Genomic DNA, 21,637 nt, shown 5'->3' on the forward strand with positions numbered 1-21,637 from the left:
TGCTGAAGTATCCGTTAAGCCAGTTGCTAAACTAACCAATGAAGAGTGCCGAGAGCATAGACACCACATGTTTCACGTGCAACACAATTACCCAGCAATTTTCTATTTTTAAAATAGGCTTTTACCTTGTTGCAGGTGAAAAGTACATGGGCATGTGGCAAGATGACTGTCGCCATGGCAACGGTATCATGGTTACCCTCGATGATATTTACTACGAGGGCAACTTTGTAAACAACAATCTTTCGGTAAGAACTTTTTTACAGCATACATGTGTACTAAGCACCAATTTCGTTGATTTCCAACATTGGAACTGCTTTTTAGGGACATGGCACTATGATGTTTCAAGACAACACGGTCTTCAAAGGAGAACTTGGTGCTGGCGGATCACTGAATGGACGGGTATGCAGTTGTGTGCTTCTGCAGTTACAAGCAACTGGAAAACTAACTTTATTGTCCTCATCATCATCCCTTTATTTCTGTGCCCATAAGCAACCAATTGTCTGTAATGTGGCACACATAATATAATGTAAAATCTGCTCAACTAACATAATAAGAAGGGCATATATAAAAATGGGCATATATATATAAAAAAAGCTCAGAAGCAAGCAAAAGCAAAAATGCACTGCTAAGAAGGTTAAGTATCTCACTCAACCGCCTCTGAAATCCAACATAATTATCACAAATATTGGAAGTTGGCACGCCCAAAATTATTTACATGTGTCTGCAGTCTTCTACAGTCTTGTTATTGATGATGACATGTATTGACTGTGCAGGTAAGTAGTAAGAGAACTCCTATTCATGCCAGCAGGTGCATCATTATTCACTGTACACAACCTTGAGAGTCATATCACTAAATTATTTTGTACAGAAAAAAACAACATAGACTGTGCAACAGCTTTCCGACAGATAGAACTTGAAGACCTGTGTATGACTGTCTGTCATGAACTGGGTACTATATGCACAAGATGTCACTTAATGGATTCTATTTGGGCTGCATGAGGTGCACTGAGCAAATTCCACACAGTCAAACAAAACTCTAGATCTGATAAGAGTAGAAAATAAACAAAGTATGCTTGCAACTTGCATAAAATCTTTAGTTCCGAGTATATGAGTGTTTAATCCCAGCATTCTAACTGCAGAGCAGACAATATGAGTGACGTGGCAGCTAAACAAAAAGTGACTATCCATATTCACTCCGAGATCATGAATCATTGACAGAATAATCATCTTACTGCATCTTATCATCTTATAATAATAATTATTATTATTTTTTATTTAATGACCAAACTTTAGTTTTATCTGTATTAATAAAACATTTGCTGAATACCGATTTAGTCTATGCAAGGCATTGTTCTGCAGAGGCTTAATTGTCGGCAGATTGTATACTAAAAAATGCTTAATGTCATTAGTGAATGGCAAGACATCTAACTACATATGTGGCAAAGTCGTTGATAAAAATCGGAAACAAGACATCCCAAATTGGAGCCCTCTGGTACTCTTGATAATGTACAAAAAGGATTTAAAAAACTATTTTAAACATGTACAACACATCGACAGTCAGTTAGCAGTTAAACCATTTCACTAAAATTGGGGAAAACCCATTCTGTTACCAAATTTGTAAAAGCAAAGCATGGTTGTCCTTATCAAATACCTTTGGTAGATAAAAATAAATAACATCAACTTTGCTACAATTGAAAACATCAGGGCACTGAATATTCTAGAAAGCTACAAGGATTTTTCTCGATACATCAACCCTTAAGGAAGCCATATTTATGGGAAATAATGCATTGTTTAAGATAAAGACACGTGCATGCATTAGAATCCCAAATGCCTTTGACAAAGAGCATAGCAAAGATAGAGGGCAATAGTTATTTACAGTTGAAGCATTCCTCACCTTATGTATAGGCACAATGATGCTTTTTCCACACAGATGGAGAAATGCCTACAGACAAGGAAATGAGGAGTTGTTTTTCTAAAATAGCCAAATCCATGTGAAGTGAAATTGAGATAAACAACAATGTGTGCTTATCGAACTAGCTTTAAACCCTGTACCACGGCCCCTCTACATTGGTCTTTGCTTGTATAGCATGACAAATTTTAGATTAAAGGCGCACTAAAGTGCTTTTTGAGATCCTCGTTTCATTGTCATAACTCAGTCTACGAACTCTAAGCACCCTAGAAAACCCCAAATTACATTCTTGTGCGGACGATTTGCATATTAAAAAATTCATCAGTTCCTGACACTTACCGCTGGCGCAAAATGACAGATGGCACTACTGAACCTTGCTGAATATGGTCGAACGACGGATGGCGCTTGTCAGCCACTTGCAAGCGATGGGTTCCCACATGGACAAGCGGGGCTGGTCGGCTGCTCGTTCACACGGGAAACCGTTGCTCGCGAGTGGCTGACAAGCGCCATCTGTCATTCTACCATATTCAGCAAGGTTCGGTAGTGCCATCTGTCGTTCTGCACCAGCGGTGTCAAGAACGGATCACTTTTTTGATATGCACCGCGATTGGTCTGTCGTTGCTGTTGTTTCCAATGCAGCGGAGGGACGCACGCACGTGAACGACACGTGCGTGCGTCGCTCCGTCGCTATGGCAACTGAAGCCTCTCTCTTCGCTTCTTCGAGCAACCTCCTTGCCATCCTTGCCCCCACGAGTGCCGCTTGCGGCTACCGCCGTTATCTAGTGCCGCACATGGAAGCGTGCTCGCTGCGCCGGTCGGTCGGCGCGCTGTTCCAGAAACTGCACTATAACCGGTATTTCCCTTCGCGCGCCTGCAGTTTAAGCGGTATGTAATTACATGGAGTTCTATGGGAGGCGAACCGGTAGTTTAAAAAAGCCGCGTTATACCCGGTCCTGCACTATAAGCGGTTACGTTGTAAGTGGTGTATACTGTACTTGGTAACTGATAAGTGGTTTCTTTATAAGGATGTAAAACAGTGGACTGAGGACGACAGATGAAGTGTTTCACTGGAGGGAACACAAAGTTGCAGTCGAGTGAACAGGAAGGTTCAATAGCTGCTTTTCTTGAGTTTGGTTGTGTTTGATTAGCTTCAAGTTAGAGCCACCCATGCCGGTCGGTGCGTTGGCTGTTTATCTTGGCTGTTTTTCGCCAAAAAAGCCTCTGGACCACACTGAAGAAGTTAGGCCGATTTCGCAATTACTTGATTCAGGAAAACCTGCTTGCTGCATATGATTAATGAGGGAAATTATCTGCTTTCAAAAGGTGGGGGACGAGTCTCGCAAAGTTAGAAGCTGTCACGGCATTATGATCCATCGCGCCTCCAATTTTATATTATACTCCCGTCGAAGCCAGCAGCAATATACTTCTACATTGCTCAGATTGACCGACCACAACAAATACTCATTTTTTCCGTTCAGGATTCGAAGTCAAGTTCAATGCCCAGAGAGGTTCTGCGTGAATCTCCGATAAAGGCCCTCTTCAGTTTGTCCGCATTCGTCTCCGGCTAGAACCATTTGGCTGAGTTGTATATTTCTCTGTCTGTCAAATATACTTTTATTCAGCAGTTCACCTAATATAATAGCTAGTCAACTAAGCTCATATTTCAACTTGAAGAATATACTAATATCGCTTTAGTGGGGCATAGTATGTAATGTAATACATAACCCGCTCGTCAAAATGACTTCTCGATTACTGCTAAAACCTGAATTGAAATACAAGTATCAGCTGCTTAGTTAAGCGCTAGCGGGTTAACATGCTCCTTAGCTCAAGAAGCGCTTGCTTAATTTTCGTAATTTTCCTGCAGCCTGTGTTGTTGACCGAGCAGACAACGGGAGCTGTTTCTTAAATGCGGATACGCACAAAAGCTCGATTTCGCGGACAGATAAGTTGCATGGTTGAGGCATGCGAGTTAGCTGAAAATTACTCTCGGTGGAACAATTCTGTAGTCATCGCCGCTTTCCTTAGATGATCAAAACTGATTAGAGTCTTATCACCGTCTCTCCGGAGCCCATAGTTTCGGTTTTGAACAAAATCTCCGAAACGAAAGTTTGACATGGAAAGAACAATTAACATGGGGAAAACAAAACTATGATCTGCAAGTTTATGTGCACCGGCTACACTTAACCGTCTCAGTTCAAATACCTATAAAATTGGGCATTAAACAAAAGAAAATCTGTTAAATTGACTGCGCCACCCGTTCAGGCGGCTCGGCCGAGCTGACGCGACCTGGACCCAGCCGCCATGTCGGTTTGGTGGTGGCGCCCCCTATAGGTCGCTGGAGTCGCGAATTAGGACTCCAGGTCACGTGTCCAGTGTGAGATAGCCGAATGATCAACAGCAATTAAGACGCCGCCTTCAAATTACTGACAAATATAGCCTCTCTGACATCTGCCAAACCTTATATTTTGATTTTTCCAAGGGAATTCTGAGCCTCTCTAATGGAGACAGCATTCAAGGCAGCTTCTACGGAATGTGGAGCGAAGGGATCAAGATCTCTGGTGTCTACCAAAAGTCGGTCGCTGACGCATACAGCCTCTCTGAAGTGGAATCCATGATTCACAGCCGAGACACGTACGTGAATGAAAGATTTTGCTTAACTTTTTACTACTTCTGTCCTTCTGTGCATCAAGCATTTCTTTTGTTCTGAAATTCTCCTTTTTTTTATAACTCTTCACTTGCACTAGCTTAACTAGTATACCTTGACTGCTTGCTGGAACAACTGTAATTTGTTTGTGCTCTCACCACAGTGCCGCATCCCAGCTGTGTGTGCCAGCTTCTGAGAAGTGGAAGGACATCTTCGATCATTGCCGGGACATGCTGGGCATCCAAGGGGTCTCAGATGCTCAAGACAATAGGCAAGCTTGGGATGCCATTGCCATCGCCATCAGCAACCGCAAGAAACTGTCTCATCTCAAGGAACGGTATGCATACAGCTTCTTGCCTACAGTTTTGCACTAGTACACTAGCTCTAATGCAGAGCCCTTTCTTTTAAGGAAACTAGTAGCTTCCATGGTGGCAACGTTTTAAGGGTACTACAGGCCAGTTCACCAGTGCAGAGAAGTTACTTGTTGCTGTAAGCTGTCACTTTGTTGTATGCTGACTGCTTACTGTTAAGGCGCGTAATCACTATCAGAATGGCACAATGTTTTAAGTTTTGAATGGCGACAATTTGCATTGAAGCCACTGCTCTTATCTACCTCTATTCCTGCTACGTTCGTTTTCATAGCCTGAGTATCGCGCCAATGAGGAGCTATAGGGGCCCTGGGTTCTTTGAAGGTTTATATGTGCTCACGAGTGAATATCACTTCTCATTTTAGAGTGAAGTGCGGCCAAGATGAAAGCCTAGACTACCTTGAGCGCATTCCACGAACCAGCAAGAAGCAGAACAGTTTGACAGTGGAGCAGTATGGCGAGATCAAGGAGTACCTTTATAATGCATTTGACTGTGTCCATCACCCCTTGGGCTACTTGCTGGATGGTCTGGTGGGTGTGTTTCGGTAAGTTTTTCTATCTTGAGCAGGGTGACATTGGGATGTCCATGGACCGACACGCTGTTTACAAACAAGGTGGGATTTGCCCACACTGCTGGTGGGGCACTGTGTGTGCACAGAAGCCAGATCCGTGTGAAGTGAAGCATCTGCGCATGCGCCATGCCAACAACAGCACCACTACAGCGGCATGACGTTGAGGTCGCGTGTTAGTGTATGGCTCTAGTGTCGGTGCTTCTCAGTATACATATTAGCAAATGGTGGCCACACTGTACTGAGGAGGCCAATAAAACTGTGCTTCGAGCAGTCTGGCAGACACCATCATAGTTGACCTTCACCCATTCTATTATATCATTAATTCATCCCCACAGTCCTACAATATATTGGCATATAGTTGTTTTATTCACCTTTGTGTTTGTCCTTATTGTCTCGGGATCTAGTTTCTGTTTTTTTGGGTGCATAAAATTAATGGCATAAGTAAGGCTAAGGCGTGAAGATTGATGCTTACTGGTTACTTTACAACTCTCTGGGCGTCTGCTACTGAGAAGCTCCAAAGCAAAAAGAGTTAGGTTAGGTTCATTTGTTCTTTTGTGTGTTGTACTTGCTTCCTCAAAAGAGCTAAGTAAGCCAAAGTTCCACTTTGTACTGGCTGTAACTGAATTTCGGTTTCAGCCTGACCTATTGTGGAATCGGTGTTCATCCTCGGCTGCTGGCACACGCAATTCAAGAGGTCAGATCATTCTGCCACCGGCTGTATGAGCTAGTGAGGTACGAAAGCCTTATCCTTGTTCTCTTACAGTGCCAAGACATGCAATGGGCTAATGTGATGACTGTTTGTTTTGTGCAGAATCCTTTTTCCTGATCTGCCACTGGAAGACAAGCCCTTGGTTCTCACCTCATCAGGGAACATGGAAACTCCCAAGGATATGTTTGACCTCAATGAGTAAGCTGTTTGACGACTATGATCAATCAATTGTGCCCTTCTATAAACTATATACAGGGGTGGAACGGCTGCGCCATTTGCGCCATTTTGCGCCAGACGCATTTGTCTGCGCCATCCTGCGCCATTTTGCGGAAACTGCACCACTGCCAATAGCTTGCGCCATTATGCGCCAAATCGCACAACGTGCGCCCAAAAAAATTGTATTTTGTCTTGGTTTCGGTTTCTATCGACTCGACTGGCAACAATGAGCACGTTTAGCTTGGTCGGCCCTGCAATCCTTTGTTCTGTTTATTCTCCCTATGTATCTCGAGTCGGAAGCGCGCCTAAAAACTCGGGGATCGGATTCCAAGCGCTACACCACCTGCATGCGACTGGATTGTTATTCTTCAACCATCAGTGATTAAGCAAGTCGGCCGAGGTGAGGTCGAGTCGTTAAGCGTCAGATTGCCTGAGGCTCTGCGGCCCGGGATCCAGAAGTCAACCAGTGGGAAAAAAATGAGCAAAAGATTCCGTTTACTACTTAATCGTTATAAGTTGGAACCGCATTCCCGCAAGATAAATTGTGATTTGATAGAACTGGAAACGCTGTCCGATCCGAAATTTTGCCGTCCAGCAGCTCTCACGCGAGCGGTAGATCTGCTCGGCGTACTTTAACCTTGCTCTTGTTAATCGCTTTGAATACAATAACTCTGTTAATCGTAGTCTGCTGCTTCGATATTGAGTTGCACAATAGGATAAACTCGAAATTTGTTGCCCTGTTCCTCCACGCAGCGGCACATCCGTTGCTTACGCACGTCACGTGGTTCGCACATATAATTACTATGTCGAGCACGTGAGTTGTGCGATAAGCAGTGCTGGTTTGCATCTTGAGCAGCTGAAAGCCACTCAGAAAATATCAAGTACATTATCTTCAGAAACGTATGGTACTTGCGTTTTGGCTCTCATTAAGGCTCACAAAGTTCCAAGTTTTCGCATCTGTTACACTGTTATGTGTTATCCCATCTACCTAGGTTCCTAACCTCTCATGTTCATCTGTGCTGCTAAGCACTATTGAAATTGCTCCTGTGCTCGTCTAAGACACAAGCTGAAGTGCAATGAAAACTGATCTGAGCTGCTCCTAGCCTGCTCCAGAATGTAGTTTTAGCTGCTCCCAACCTGCTCCAAAACAGCGGTTTCAGCTGCTCCCGTGACTGCTCCCAAATACATTTGATGAGTTCCACCCCTGTATATACCTATACACTCATAAAATGTTTGCATGTATGTACATTTCCTTTCTACTTATATCTAAAAACACTTGGCAGCCACCTTAACGGGCAAGTAGCTGAATTGTCTTGATAGATTCAATGCTTTCAAAGGCTGGCCACGATATGAACTACAGTCGTCGACCGATTTTCCAGACAGCAATTTTTCGGGCACGTCCGATTATTTGGACGTTTTCGCCGAACCGTCACTCACCCTATAGAACTAATGTATAACATTGGCCGAAATTTCGGACACCATAAAGCTTATTTCTCTATATTTCTGACATAATTTGTGTGATTTCCTCAGTTTACAGCCACAAAACAGCCACCGTGATAACGTCGCAAGCTTAGTCACCGCTATTTTGGTTGTTTTGATTTTGCCCCGTAGCCTCAATACCATGTCCTATGCAATCAACAAGCTGGGTTGAGGCTATAGTCGGGTTTTCCGGTTCCGCTACATAGCCAACATGGCCGCCGTGTGCCCATTCTAATGGCTCATCCAATTCTTTTCATGGACCGTGTTTTTCGAATGTGACCACGAGAAGAGTGGCCGTCTGCCGTTCTTGTGGTCTTTGAGTGCGAAGGCTTTTTTTTGATGGGCTTAGTATTGAAGCGAGCTGGTTGGACTAAACATTGTCTACAAATAGTGCCGAATGTGTGAACTTCAACTTTGCTGTCTGTGTCAACGAGGGCGCCGACAAAGTGCAGCACCATGATCAAACAGATCAACAAACAATTGAAAAGTGAACAGTAGAAAGTGGAAGTTGCACGAGAACTTAAAATGAACACCAAGCAAGTGGAAAGTGGCCAATACGGTGCGGAATATGCGCAGAAATTTGGTATTTTGGCTGAAATTGATTTTTCGGACTGCTTGATTATTCGGACAATTTCGGGGTCCCCTCCGAGTCCGAAAGACAGGTGAGCACCGAAATTGTGATGTCAGATTTAAGTTGTTTTCCAAAAGTTCGGAATGTGAAACTGGCATTTAGGAGTCTGATGTAAAAGCCGATGAGCAGCCAGAACGAGCGAAACTCTCCCTCAATTCCTCCTTTCCATCTGAGAAAGAGGGAGACTCTTCTCACTTCTGCAGGGAGTAGATCAGAGACTCTTCTTTTGAAGGAGGAGGTGGGTAAAGTGCGAGAGGGAATGGAGAGAATGAAACTGGGAACTGGTTTCCTGCCTGGCAGAAGATGACCCTGTAGGTCTACCTTTAAGCTGCAAAGAACCATATTTTAACTTGGTCTCAGAAGGGCACCAAATGAATCTAGACTCTCCAGACAGTCCAAACACGTATATAAAACCTGTTTGCTTTTCTGTCCCAAAAATTTAGTCTGCCCTCTTTTTTTATGATCTTTTCCCTTGCCTAAAGTGAGGGCTAGAGGGAAACTCTTCAAGGTTCCTTAGTTCTATAAAGTGATTTTTTCTCTGTGCCATGTGAAAAGTTTCACCAAACCTAAGAAAGGGCATGTTCATCTTGAACAACACCTAGTTTTTTTTTATAAGGAAACAAGGCATCTAGACTTTTTTTTTTCTTCACTTATGAGGGTACACCCTGCATATGTACATATGTAGAGTGTCCCCTCAAAAATTTTTGTAGGGTATTTTTCACTGCAAAAATGAACTATGCATCGCCAAATACTCATTCTCCTCCCATATGTAGCGCTAGTAGTCCAAACCAGATGCCAAAATTTCCCAACTAGTAACCGTTATCTTATTCTAAAGTTATATGTAGGATTCTGTGTTTTTGGAGTTTATTTTTTGTCAAAAACCGGAGGGTTTTATGGAGTTTATTTTTTGGCGACGTAGTTTATCAAAGTTTAGTTTTCGGAGCTTCGGAGCTTAAAGGGATACTGAATCGAAACTTAAAATATACCTGTCCCATTCAGAAATAAGTTCAACATGATCAACTCAATCTGCTAATGACAATCGCACTCTTGTATTTTGAACAGATGGCTATATTTTTCATTCCAAAGAATCGATTTCAGCGAGTGCTCGGAAGATTAGCCATCGAAGAGTGCGATGCGTTACGGGAGCTCTACCAATTGATGTCACAGAGGTGACGTCAGTTGGTGCAGCACAGCCATAGCTGCTTGGGGGCTGGCGTGGTTATTAGCTCTGCCCCTTGGCGTCAACAACATGTTACAACCTGGCTGTTTTTAGTTGCCCGTCCCCGCTCCTCGTAAGTGATGAGTAGGCCGGGAGAGAAGGGAAATCCGGTTTGACAGGGCTCGCATGCACGCAGCTTGCTGCCGTACGTCCATCCGTGGAGCTGCGCTGCTTTTAAGTGCAGAGTGACGTGACGACATTTGGTTTATTCCTTTTAAATAATGTTTTGGTGTCTTTTTGAGCAAGAATATGGTGTCTCTCTGTGGTGTGGCAAGAAAGTTGTTGACATTTAGACAATAAAATAGGCATTAGAATTTTGTTGCACTATCCCTTTAATCTTGCAGTGTTTTCTGTTTTTATCGAAAATAAAAATAAATAATATTCGGGCAGGGGCAAAACCAAGGGGGGGAGGCGACGGGGTGGCCCCCCCCTTCCCCCCGTCCAAACGAAGTCCCCCCCCCTCCCCCCTTCTCGGAGGGCAATTTGACATGGGTGGACCTCCCGGTGCACAAGAAAGAATGGGAGAATAGTATCCTTACAAATTCCCCCCCCCCCCCCCCCCCCCCCAAAACAGAGTTCTGGATCTGCCCCTGTATCCGGGTGTAAATGTGTGCTTGATTAAAAAAAATGCTCTTGTATCAATTAATATTTCTTCAGCTGGATTTGGCATTGGCACCATTGGCATTGGCAGTACTAATATATCTCATGACAAAAGTTGCAAACAAGGATTACCCTGATAAACGTCGATACCTTAGAATCAATAAACTCCGGGAGGTAGTCGCTGGGAAGCTCGTACTTATCCCATCCTATCTGTCGACCCTTATACCACGGCTGTACGGGGTGGAGTGGTAGAGGGTGTAATATAGAAGCTTTAACTGCCCACCCCCTCTTCCCCTTTCTATTAAATCTCTTCAATTCATAGTTTTCACTGTTACAAATACACAACCCCTCCTTCTAAGAAACACAAACATTATGGCTCAAGCTGGAAACCGGAACAGTGGCTTTTGTCGTGACCTGAAAGTACAATGACCTCTTGTCCTGAATGAACCTTGACAAGATAAGTGGTAAGATCCTTTTTTTCAATGGCCCAAGATTTGAAAGAAAACTGGGGTGGGCATTTTCTCAGGACCATTAACCCTCTGCGCTGACCAAACTTAATTGTAAAATACAGTCTTTTTTTTTTTTTTTTCATGGGTACATTGAAATTTGGAGTTTATCGGCTAAATCTGAATTGTCAAATATTTTTCTGACGTGTTTTTCGGAGTTTTTCGGATTTATCTGATAACACTGAACCCTAGTTATAAGTGATTTTCTGAAAATTTCAGTGGGAAAATGGCGTCCGACTGAGCCCTCAAATGGATGAAGCTGAATGGCACCAGTTACTGAGAATAGGCCCCATTTCCCTTTAACTTTTTTTAGAAAATTGCTTATAACTTTTTTATAGGATGATGGTTGTTTTTTTAACTTTTGCATCTGGTTCAGACCGCTACCACTACATTTGGGCACAGATACGGCATTTGGCGATGCATTATTTGTTTTTGCGGTGAAAAGAACACAATTTTGGGGGAGGTTGTGCTGTTTATATCCTTTCATATATTAGATGCATGCCCCTGAAGTTACTGATGATCTGCAATAATCGCATTTCTAGGGGCCCTAATGTTTAACTTGGGATCTTTGTTGGTAGTGCATCGTGTATCGCAGAGTGCCAAAATGCAGTGCACTCTCCACATAAAATGTGGAGATGGTCGAAGCGGGTGAGAAGAACTTTTAAAGGGAGCTCCTGCAAGCCTCAGAGGGGCTCCCGATGTTTTGCTAAGTGGCTTGGCAAAGTCCCTTAGCAAAAAAGGGAAAAAGAATAAGTAGTAAATTTATAAAATAAATAAGAAAGTGAATTCAGAACATGAATAAATAGTCAATTTAGACTGGAAAGTCTCAAAACAGCTTTCAGAGACCTGAATATTCTTCACAGTGGGGTGTACGGAGTTGTAAAAACTGAGATATTACTTGATAGTATTGACTTTCATGTGCCAACTAGAGCCAGTCGTCGTTTCGAGTTTTTTTTATCCTCACAGAATCTGTACACAGTAGCCGTTTTCTAGAATACATACGGCTTATTGTGAGTTGGTTAGTTTTAGTGATTTTGATGTATTGAAGGCAACCTTGCAACTCCTAGTATTTCTGAATATCTATTATTGCATTCTTTAGCTTCGTTTTTAAATTTGCTTTCTTTGTATATTATGTATATAGTGCATATTATCTGTGCTAGAGCTTTAATATTTCTGCATTTTTGTATGTTTTGAATTTGCTTTTTTGTCTCAAAAAGAAACTTAAGCACATCACAAAGTAAGCTTTACAACTGTTGATGGGCACTGCACAAAAAATAAAGTATTATTATTTTTATGCTAAAATGTCAGCTTCCACTTCGAGGCTGCCGGGAAATTCTTTTTCAAGTAGTATGCTCCCTGTAATTTGTTACCAAAGGGACCTCAGGTAAAAATGTGACTGCAACTTAATTGTGCCTACAGCTAGAGGTTTATTACACCTGTAAAAGCATGTTGATTACCAGCATAAAAGTTGGGTAGCTTCAGTGATGCACTTACAGGCAGAGCCAACTCAAGCTATGAGGGGAACGGTGTCTAATGGCTGTTTTGTGGGAACGTTTGCAGAGAGTGCATTACACCAAACACCCTGATCCAGCCAGTTCTGCTGCCAAGGCTGTACCCATCCCTGTCCACTCTGTATGCATTAAACAATGAGAAGGAGGACAAACACTACTGGGAACGCCTGCTCAAGTGGAACAAGCAGTCTGACCTGGCTCTCATGACATTCCTCGGCGTGGATGAGTAGGTTATTCCAGCCTTCCTACCGGAGAGAAAGAGAAAAAAAGAACTGATGGTTTTAGAGAGATTACCAATTTTCTAGAAGAAAATTTAAGATGTTTTAATGACATGCTGAGACCTTTTCAAGCACGCCTAACACATATAATCCAGTCATTTTAAGAGTAATCGTGCTTTTAAAGATATGTACCGTATTTTCTGGACTAGTCTGTGAACTACACATTCTAAAGTTGAAATTTTATGCAGTGCTGACTATCACAGGGTGCAGACTCTACAAGGTTTTGTTTTTTCCAAGATAGTTCATTATGACGAAGTATGACAACGTTTACAAATGACAAACCGTGTTAATGATGATTTATCTATTATACAAGCTTCTTGTATAATAGATTGGCATTTGTCAAGGTGAGCTGTGTGTATTGGCATTTCTTACGTGCAGACGGCACCAGGGGCGGACTATACCGCGGGTGCGGATTATGCACCAGTTGCAAACTTTCAAAGGAAAAACTTTTTTTTTTTTTTAAACCGAAACATTTTTTTTTAGTTACATTGCGTGTGGACTAGTCCAGAAAATACAGCACTTCCACGACATTGAGAAGTAGTGCTATTCTTTTAAAGCATTGTTTCAGCACAGACTTCAAGGCAGCTCCTGCCACTTTATCTTCACCATGGTGTGCAATTTTTGCATTTTTCCTGGGGCAGTTTGACATTATTTCAGCGACATCACTTAATTGTTTCCTTTGTGAGTCTTGGAAATAGTAGTCAAAGTGACGTCAATTGGGGCTGGTAGTACTTCTTTTTTTTTTTTGTTCCTTATGTCAGCATTTTTCTTGTTTATGGCATTCTTTTTTTAACTCTAATTACTCTTTTTAAGGGCTACCCAAAACTTGAGAGTTTCCAAGGGTGTGAAACTGGCAATTCAGTAGCTTTGAAGGGCCTGTGGAAAACCCCACCCTCCCACCCCGCATTTATGTCTCAAAAGGATTACAGTTGCCATTCTTTTTCAGTCTGCCCTGACATTATCTTACTCGAGGTAATCCAATTTGTTTCTTGTTCAATTTTTTGCAGTAGTCCTCATTGCACATACGGCTGTTTTGTGTATATACCCTACAACTTAATTGAGAGCTAATAGGGGGAAGAGCATGAAGCCAAGTTGGAACTTCCAAACTCATTTTTATACTCTATGCATTTATCAATTTTGTTTTTCAGAAAATTTGTGTCGCTGAAGTTTCCAGAGAACTTTTTGAGCATGGAACGTAATGTAAGTCAGATTCTGTACCACATGTGCCTCTTGCCTTTAAGGGGGGACCAGGGTGTAAGATAGACAGGTGGGGAAACTGCCCATAGAAACTTACCGCAGCGCCGTGACCCGATTGTGTACTCGTCTGCTTGCGGGTGGCTTGCGGGTACCCCCGATTTGCGACAGATGGCGCTGCGGCGAGAAGAAAAAAATTGGAATCGAATTTGCATGGAACTTTATGGGAGAGTGCGCAAAATAAACTGAGAGCACGACAGTCCTCCATTGAAAATCCATGAGAAACCTTCTCCGTCAGTTTAACCGGTCGCCAGCGTTCGCGCACCCGGAGTGAAAGTTCGCGGTGCTCCACATAGGTGGCGCCACAGAAAAAGAGAAAACCGAGGGGGACACAATTCGGTCGCTCATTTGGCTCTCGTTTCACCACCTGTCTATCTTACACCCTGGGGGGGACACTACCTGGGACTGTCAACTTTTGAACCGCTCACTCAATCGGCGGGACATTTGCAGGTGATGTTTGTAGCCATATAGAAGGAGGGCATGCAAAGTTTCAGCCCTGTGAACCAATTTTATGAGGTACTATACCCCCAGAACAAAGTAAAGCATAGCTTTGTATAGATTCTGCTCAATAAATCTATCGTTGAGAACTGGTGTTTAGAACCACATATTCTTCTGGTGGAATGCATACTGGAACACCTGTTTCCGGTCACTGTGAAAAGAAATTTCAGAAAATATGAATTTTTCAGATAAAATATTTATGAATTTATTTTTTACATTTATTAAGTTTTGCAAATTAAAATTTTTCATAATAATGGAACATGAAAATGCAAAATCTAAGTTCATAGTAACCGGCTTTATAAAAGTTTGGCATAAAGCCGCAAATATTAAGTCTCGATAGTTTCATACTGAAACTATTGTTTTATTAAGGTGCGATTTATGCCTAAAAATGGATTGGATACAAATGCATTAAAAGTGCTCGAACCTCTACCTTTTCCTTAGCATGTAATGTAAACAGCTGAAACTTTCTGGGAATACTCTAGATGTTGGCGAATGTAAATAAGGCATTTTTCATAATCAACATTTTTTACAGAAATTTTTTTTTTCTGGGTAGTGTCCCAGTTTTTTTTCCATTGCTTTCTTACCGCACGGCACCCTCCCTTTTGCAGCGTATCTCGAGTGTCAAGGATGAGTGCTTCACTGCTGCAATTGACGCTCTGCAGCATATCAGGTGAATGAAGCTTTTAAATCCAACCTTTTGCATAGACTCAAGCTGTTGTCATGTGCATTTTGCAAATTCATACTTTCTGCTTTTTCTTACTCAGCACTGCTTTTACGGCAATTGACAAGCTGCAGGCAATTCGGCAGACCTTTGAGGAAATCAACAAGGTAACAATTGCACACATTGCGGTTTTTACTGAGGCACCCCCAACATTGCAAAGACTGCACAAGATTTTTGAGAAATGGCATAACATGTATTATAATCACTTCCCCTTACAGGGAGTGTACTTTCCCAGATTTTACAAAAAGGAGTTTTAATTAGTTATGTGCAGTGATGTGACTGCTGCGCCAAACTGCGCCAAAGTGCTTACCCTGCTTCATAAAGCTACATTTAGACAAAATGGGATGAATTTGCGCTAACGTTGCACTAAAACATAATTTCTCTTTATTAATACTGAGGACCCGCTACACGGCTGAATCATTACGGTATGCTTGTCCGAATTTTCAGATCTTTCGGTTCGGTTTATCGTTTGCTGCTTTGCAACAGTGCAGCCACATACTTAAGGGGAAGCACCTCGCCAGAAGGAGGCGTTGCACATGCAAGCGTCAAGTATGTTAAAAAATATAATAACTTGGTAAATGCTCAAGTTGCAATTCTATCTTGCAGTAATACATTCTGAATAAAAGTGCGGCTAGTACATACGATATACTACAATATTCTGATGACTTTTTGTTCAAATTCGAGATTTGGCAAAGATACATGTAAATTGCGGGAATATTTATATGGACTTCTCTATAAGCTTGTTATTTATATCAGCTCGGTTTAATTATTGACTTTACACACGTTCCATCTGTGCGGTGGCACAGTGAGCAAAGTAAACTAAAACTCTACTAGTCGCAAGAGTGGATGGAATCTTTGCAATAACCTTAACGAGTTCGACTGGGTTGTTTCGAGGCTTATTTATTGTTTACATTCTGATTTTTGTTATCATGAAGTCATACATATAAATTGTAGTTAACGTTAATAATCAAATTACAAACGCTTTGATTTTATCTGAAGTAATAATTGCAGTTTTATTACAACTTTTAGGACATAAGTGAACCATCAACTTGGGTGCTCAGTATTGTTTTGTTCTAATATGATTTCCGTGGAATATATTATTTGGTTCACCTTTGGCTCTCTACCTAAAATAACAATTCGCAGCAGTTCATACTGTTCTTCATCATTCAGCATATTGTTGTCGTGCCTGGCACTTGCATGCACAGCAGATAGTTCTGTGTGTGTGGGAATAAAACCAGCCGTGCATTTGATGCTAACAAAAGGTTGCACAGAAGTGGGAAGGCAAATTAAACAAGGTCTCCTGATGGACAGGCCAACACATTAATATTTACGTATAATATTTGAAGTGATATAAATAATAATAATTGTGAACATGTGCTCCAAAAGTTCATTTTGCTGTTCTAAAATGGACTTTTAGCTGCTCCAAAAGGTGCTCCGAAATGACTCGGACAGATCACATCACTGTATGTGTGAATATCAAACCTTTAAAATACATGTTGCACAAAAACCCAAGTCCATTCCAGATTGAGTACTGAAGATGCATATAATGCAGAAAGGTAGCTAAAGTATCTTTTAAACATTATTCAAGGCTTCTATTTGGAAATGGGCAGAAGTCCACACTTCATATTCCAAAGAGACATAATATCAGGAACCAATTGTTACACTTCTGTCTTTCTTGCCTCAATAATTCGAGCACCAGGAAAATCTGAAGAAATCCAAAGTAAAGCTGAATTTTGTAAAGAAAATTAACTTTGCTAATTTTGGAGCACAGAAGGAGAGAAGTAACCAACTGCTCAAAAAACAGTTAGTATAACTGTGGTGCAATCCTTCAGTTTAGATGCACGTTCAAGCGTATTGGACAAACTTCACTTGGCTCTAAGAAATTGAATAATAATGGATTAATTATTTATGGTGCCAGGCTTTCTTTGATGATGCAGTTGATGGGATGTTTTTATACTACATGTACTTGTCAGTTGTGGGGTGTTCACTGTCCTGGTTTACATACTTTTGTTTGCCTTTCACTGTGCATATTCATAAAAAGAAGCTTTGCTTCCCAAAGATCATCATTAACTCCTGCTTAGTAAACAATCTAAGGTGTGTGCTATAATACAGTATTCTTTAAATTCCTTAATGTCATATAGGTGCATTATGTTATGTTTGAAGGAAAGGTCAGTGTGGGGAAAAGAAAGAAACTTCAGGTTACATTTGCAGGAGGGACCGCGCTTTGCCATTGCCACTGTCATTGCCACTGTGTGACATTATCCTATTGGAAGTGGCATTGTAATACAGATTTAATGTGACTGTGATGGCAGGAGGTACAAGTTGGCCTGGGTGACTTCCTGTGGAACATGGACGACCTGTTCCCGGTGTTCCAGTACGTGGTGGTGCGGGCGAGGATCCGTAACTTGGGTTCCGAGATCCACTTTGTGGATGACCTCATGGAACACCATTTCCAGAATGGAGAACTGGGCATCATGTTCACCACCGTGAAGGTAACAAATTACCCGGTTTGCCTGTTTCGCTTCAGTGCATGTGCCACAATGTCGAAGCATTTTGCCAAGAGAATTGGGGTATGGGATTGGACGTTTCAGTAACATTTGCTCTCGACATATCACGAGATTGGTTCATTGCTCTTTTACCGGTCTTGGCGATTTTGTGTATTTCTGGCGCAAAAGCCGTAGAGGCCATCTGTGCCAATTGCTGGTTTTGGGCTTCGTTGTGTGTAATTCTAAGGTGATAGTTAAAAGCTGGTGTGCCTGTCAAGGATCTACCTGCTAGTAGTTGCTGGTGGCTAGAGTTGAATAGTGCTGCATCATTTATAGTGTCCACACTGCAGTGGAAAACTGCTAAGGTACATGTGGGCTCTCTTCAGTGTTGAAGCTAGGGACGACACTGAGCTATTCGATTTGAAGATGTATTTGCTCACCTCTATTAAAATTGCATTTCATTATGGTCAAGTCTTGACAAATGCAGACCTAGCTTGCAGCATTTCATTTTTTTTGTTTGTTGCATTGTTTTGCACCTAAAGTTTATGGGCATTGTCATAACTGGTAATTGGCAAAAACTACAGTAAACTTCCCTTGTGTCCATGTTTTTTTTAATTGTGTTTTGAATGATTATAGAACCCAGATGATGAAGCCTTTTTTATATCAGTGTGTTAACGTATACGGGAATAAAAAAAAAATAAGAACCCGATTCAGCTTTTCTTCCTCACTCAGCAGTTCAACAAGCAGTAGTGTGTTTCGTGACAGTGTCTCTCAGAAGCGTGTTTGGTACCATTAGCTGTTAGGTCTTTTTTCATTAGCTTGTGCTGCCAATGGTTATCACATTCACATGCCTGGGTTGGCAAGGCTTATAGCATGTGCTGTGTGGTGGACATTGTTTGTTTAGTGATTTCCATCGTGCCACTAACTGACCTCAAACGTTAACCTGAATGACGGAGTGATTCTTATTGAGTGCAAACTGACTGATGACGCAGTGCTCTAGTCACGGTCGGCTGTGACGTGCCCAGCACTATTTGACACTATCAGGAAGCTTTACGAAAGAGAAAGAAACAGTGTGCTCTTATTTTTAAAAATTCGCAACGAAAATCACATTTATGGCTACCCTCCCCTTGTGTGTTGCTTTCTTGTGCCCCACAAAGCTTTATGTAGTTAGTGAAATTCCAACTCATAATCGTTTCACGGTCCCTCTAACATACAGTACTGTTAAAAATTTTGCCACTCTAGAAATACTCGCCCGACAAATTGTTTTCATTTAAGGGAGGATGTGGGGAAGAAAAATAACTTTTTTGTTTTTAAAGTTATTGGCATGAAACTTGCAGACTAGGTTGGTACAGGGGCCCTAACAACCACTGCAATGTTTCACTCAATTATGCCTGTTGGATTTCGAGAAACACGAGTTTCCATGTTTCTTTGTTTTGCCAATCCCGAGATATTTTTGGAGCACAGTAGCAAAGTGAAATTAACTGGACAAGTGCTTGAATATATACCAAAGGGGGAGACAGAGCTCTTTTTATAAATTTCCTTCTGGAACGGCTTTAGTGAAAGTTTGAATGTTCATGTTACCAAATTTGCAAATAAATACAAAGACATTTTATAACTTTAAAAAACATTTTACACTTTATTGCAGAAACTGAGATTGTCATGCCCTTCTAGCACTCTCTGGCACCAAAATAAAAAAGACTGCATACAAATCGAGCCACTAGTTAAGAAAATATCAATGGCAGAAACAGTCACGGCTCAAGAAAATGCGTTCCTGAGAAAAAGAGTCCGAAAGTTTGAGGCACGGCAATAGTGTCAGAAGGAACCCGCAGCATAGTCTTGTGTGCTGCGTTGCAACGTCCTCTTCTGGCGTGCTTCGGTTTTTGCACTGTGGCGTTTGGTGGCCTTGTGTAAGCGGAGGGAGTCCTTCTCCGAAGCCCGCCGGAGAGCCAGGTGCGCAGGCTGCAGGTTCATGGCACTGGACATCTCTAGGTGTGCCCTAGCGCACCCAGCATTAAACCTGACGACTGCCTCGTGCAGCGCAGTCTGTACCGACACCAGTGAGGCGTGCTGCTCCTTTGGCATCAAGGCCCACAATACGGAGTGGAAACTCTCTGCAGCATTTTGCGTCTTGGCTCCCAAGCAGCGTTCAAGAAGCGATGTCTGCGACAGACTCTCATACACAGGCAACATGGCTTCAGCAACGTAGTTGGGGAGGCTGTACTTGTGTTTGGGTTGTGGCTGTCCCTTTGCCTCGGCGACCTTGTTCCGGCACCAAGACTCCGGTCCTCCTGGACAAAGGTTGTGCTTTGGATCTTCATCCGTCGAAGTCACATGGTAATATGTGGCCATCACGGCTCGCTTCATGGCTTCCACATCGTTACTATGGCTTCTGATGGCCCATCCGTAATACCCAGTCAGCCTCTCAATGAGCACCTTTGTAAGGCGGCCCTTTCCTCCAAGAGGCTTGTTGCTGTTCTGCAAGAGCTTCCGCAGAGCAGTCCCCATACGTTTTTGTACATGGTTGAGGCACTCCTCTTTCTTTATGGGGAGAAACCCGTAGGTCTTGTCTTCAACTAGAGCACAGAAAGTTCTGCTGTCCCCGTCAGATATTAGTGTTGTGTAGCGCAAGTCATGTTTCTCCAGAGAGCGGCCAAAAATGGCGAGTGCCGCATCAACCTCCATTCTTCCCGAGTTTGCGTCGGTGTTTTTCTGACACTCGTGGTTCTGATGCCACTCAGAGTACCTCTCTTCTCCCGGCTTGGGTCCAGTCTGGCAGCCGTGACACAGATTGGAGAGAACCTCAGCATCTAGGATGAGGCCAGTGTCATACTCGATCACGCTCCCGACACCAACATGGGAGCTGTAGCCTCTCTTGAGCCATGTGCCATCGTAGACGACAGCAACATCCTTGGTGAAGTTGGGGTTCATTTCCCTGTATGTGCTTTTCACAGCAGCGGCTGACTCAGTGTAGATCTTCTCAGCAGTAGCTGCAGCCGACTTACTAACGATGTTTTTCAAGTGATCTTGGTAGGTCTGGTGGTGGAGCCCTCTATGTGATACATTCATTACTGCCCAGAAATCATTCAGGGCAGTCTGACCCTTGCCAATGCTTCTGATTGCCGAAATCGCTCTCAAATTCACATCAAATGCGTTGGAGTCGACCTTGCGCGGAGATGACCACGTGTGAGTCACGACTTCGCAGACGGGGCACACAAGTTCAAGCTTGACGGCAAGTCCCAGAGCGGTCGATTAATGAATTCTTACGCCCGTCGCCGAACAGCTTTGGCAGACTGTATAGCCAAGAAGCTCATTTATAGCGTCAAGCTGCACAATCGTGAACTTCGCCGATGAGCTTGTCGCGATAGGGGGGCTTGCTGAAGCAGCTTAAACTTCCTTTGCGTCGCGGAAACGGAGGCAAGCTTCGCACGGACGGCATTGCGATGTTCGGTTGTCGCATCAGCTTCTTCCTGTGACACGTACTGCGTCTGTAGATGAACAGTCGTGTTCTCTATCGTGGTTTGAGACGCACAAAAAACGATGTTTTCTTCGGCGGCGGCAGTCGATGAACACGCAGGCGCAGTGATCTCGGGCTCACTCCTCGCGGCGATCGTCGGGTCAAGGCTCGATTTCGCCGCTCTGACTTGTTTCATCCGGCGCTTACACGCTCCATACGCATATCGAGTCTTGCTCTTATACTTGCTCCTCCACATCGCAGAAAAAGAAGCGTGAAAAATATGCGACGCGATCGATCGAAAAATGTAAACAAAGGAGACGAGAGCAATGGAGGAAACTTGCGGATAGCAGACGACAAAAAGCGGAGCGAACAAGGAGGAACGCCGGAGAAACCGAGCGCGGAGAAAGAGAACGAGCGAGCGGGAGAGGAGGAACTTGCTCGGAACTGTCCGGAGCCTCTCGGCGCCAATAGTACAGCCCGATTTTCCGAACGCGCGCATCGGCCAATCACGGCGCCGCGCTCCTTTGGCGGGAAACCCAACGAAACGGCGTTGCCTCGAGCGTGACGCCAGCTTGAAAGGTT

General features: G+C 43.0%; 1 protein-coding gene across 1 annotated transcript in view; it reads left to right on the top strand.

Annotated features, from left to right (window-relative positions):
* Positions 1-21,637, top strand: part of LOC8030416 (alsin) — a 55,840-nt gene that overhangs the window by 31,184 nt on the left and 3,019 nt on the right. Inside the window, exons 16-27 of the mRNA XM_029971364.3 lie at positions 136-245; positions 322-399; positions 4,389-4,540; positions 4,717-4,890; positions 5,287-5,466; positions 6,130-6,225; positions 6,305-6,400; positions 12,414-12,590; positions 13,791-13,842; positions 15,003-15,064; positions 15,159-15,222; positions 17,428-17,607. Of these exons, the coding sequence (XP_029827224.2) occupies positions 136-245; positions 322-399; positions 4,389-4,540; positions 4,717-4,890; positions 5,287-5,466; positions 6,130-6,225; positions 6,305-6,400; positions 12,414-12,590; positions 13,791-13,842; positions 15,003-15,064; positions 15,159-15,222; positions 17,428-17,607 (1,421 nt within the window). The remainder of the gene's footprint in view (positions 1-135; positions 246-321; positions 400-4,388; positions 4,541-4,716; positions 4,891-5,286; positions 5,467-6,129; positions 6,226-6,304; positions 6,401-12,413; positions 12,591-13,790; positions 13,843-15,002; positions 15,065-15,158; positions 15,223-17,427; positions 17,608-21,637) is intronic.

This window comes from Ixodes scapularis, unplaced genomic scaffold, assembly GCF_016920785.2.
Source record: "Ixodes scapularis isolate PalLabHiFi unplaced genomic scaffold, ASM1692078v2 PGA_scaffold9__187_contigs__length_104089568, whole genome shotgun sequence".
Taxonomy (NCBI): Eukaryota; Metazoa; Arthropoda; class Arachnida; order Ixodida; family Ixodidae; genus Ixodes; species Ixodes scapularis.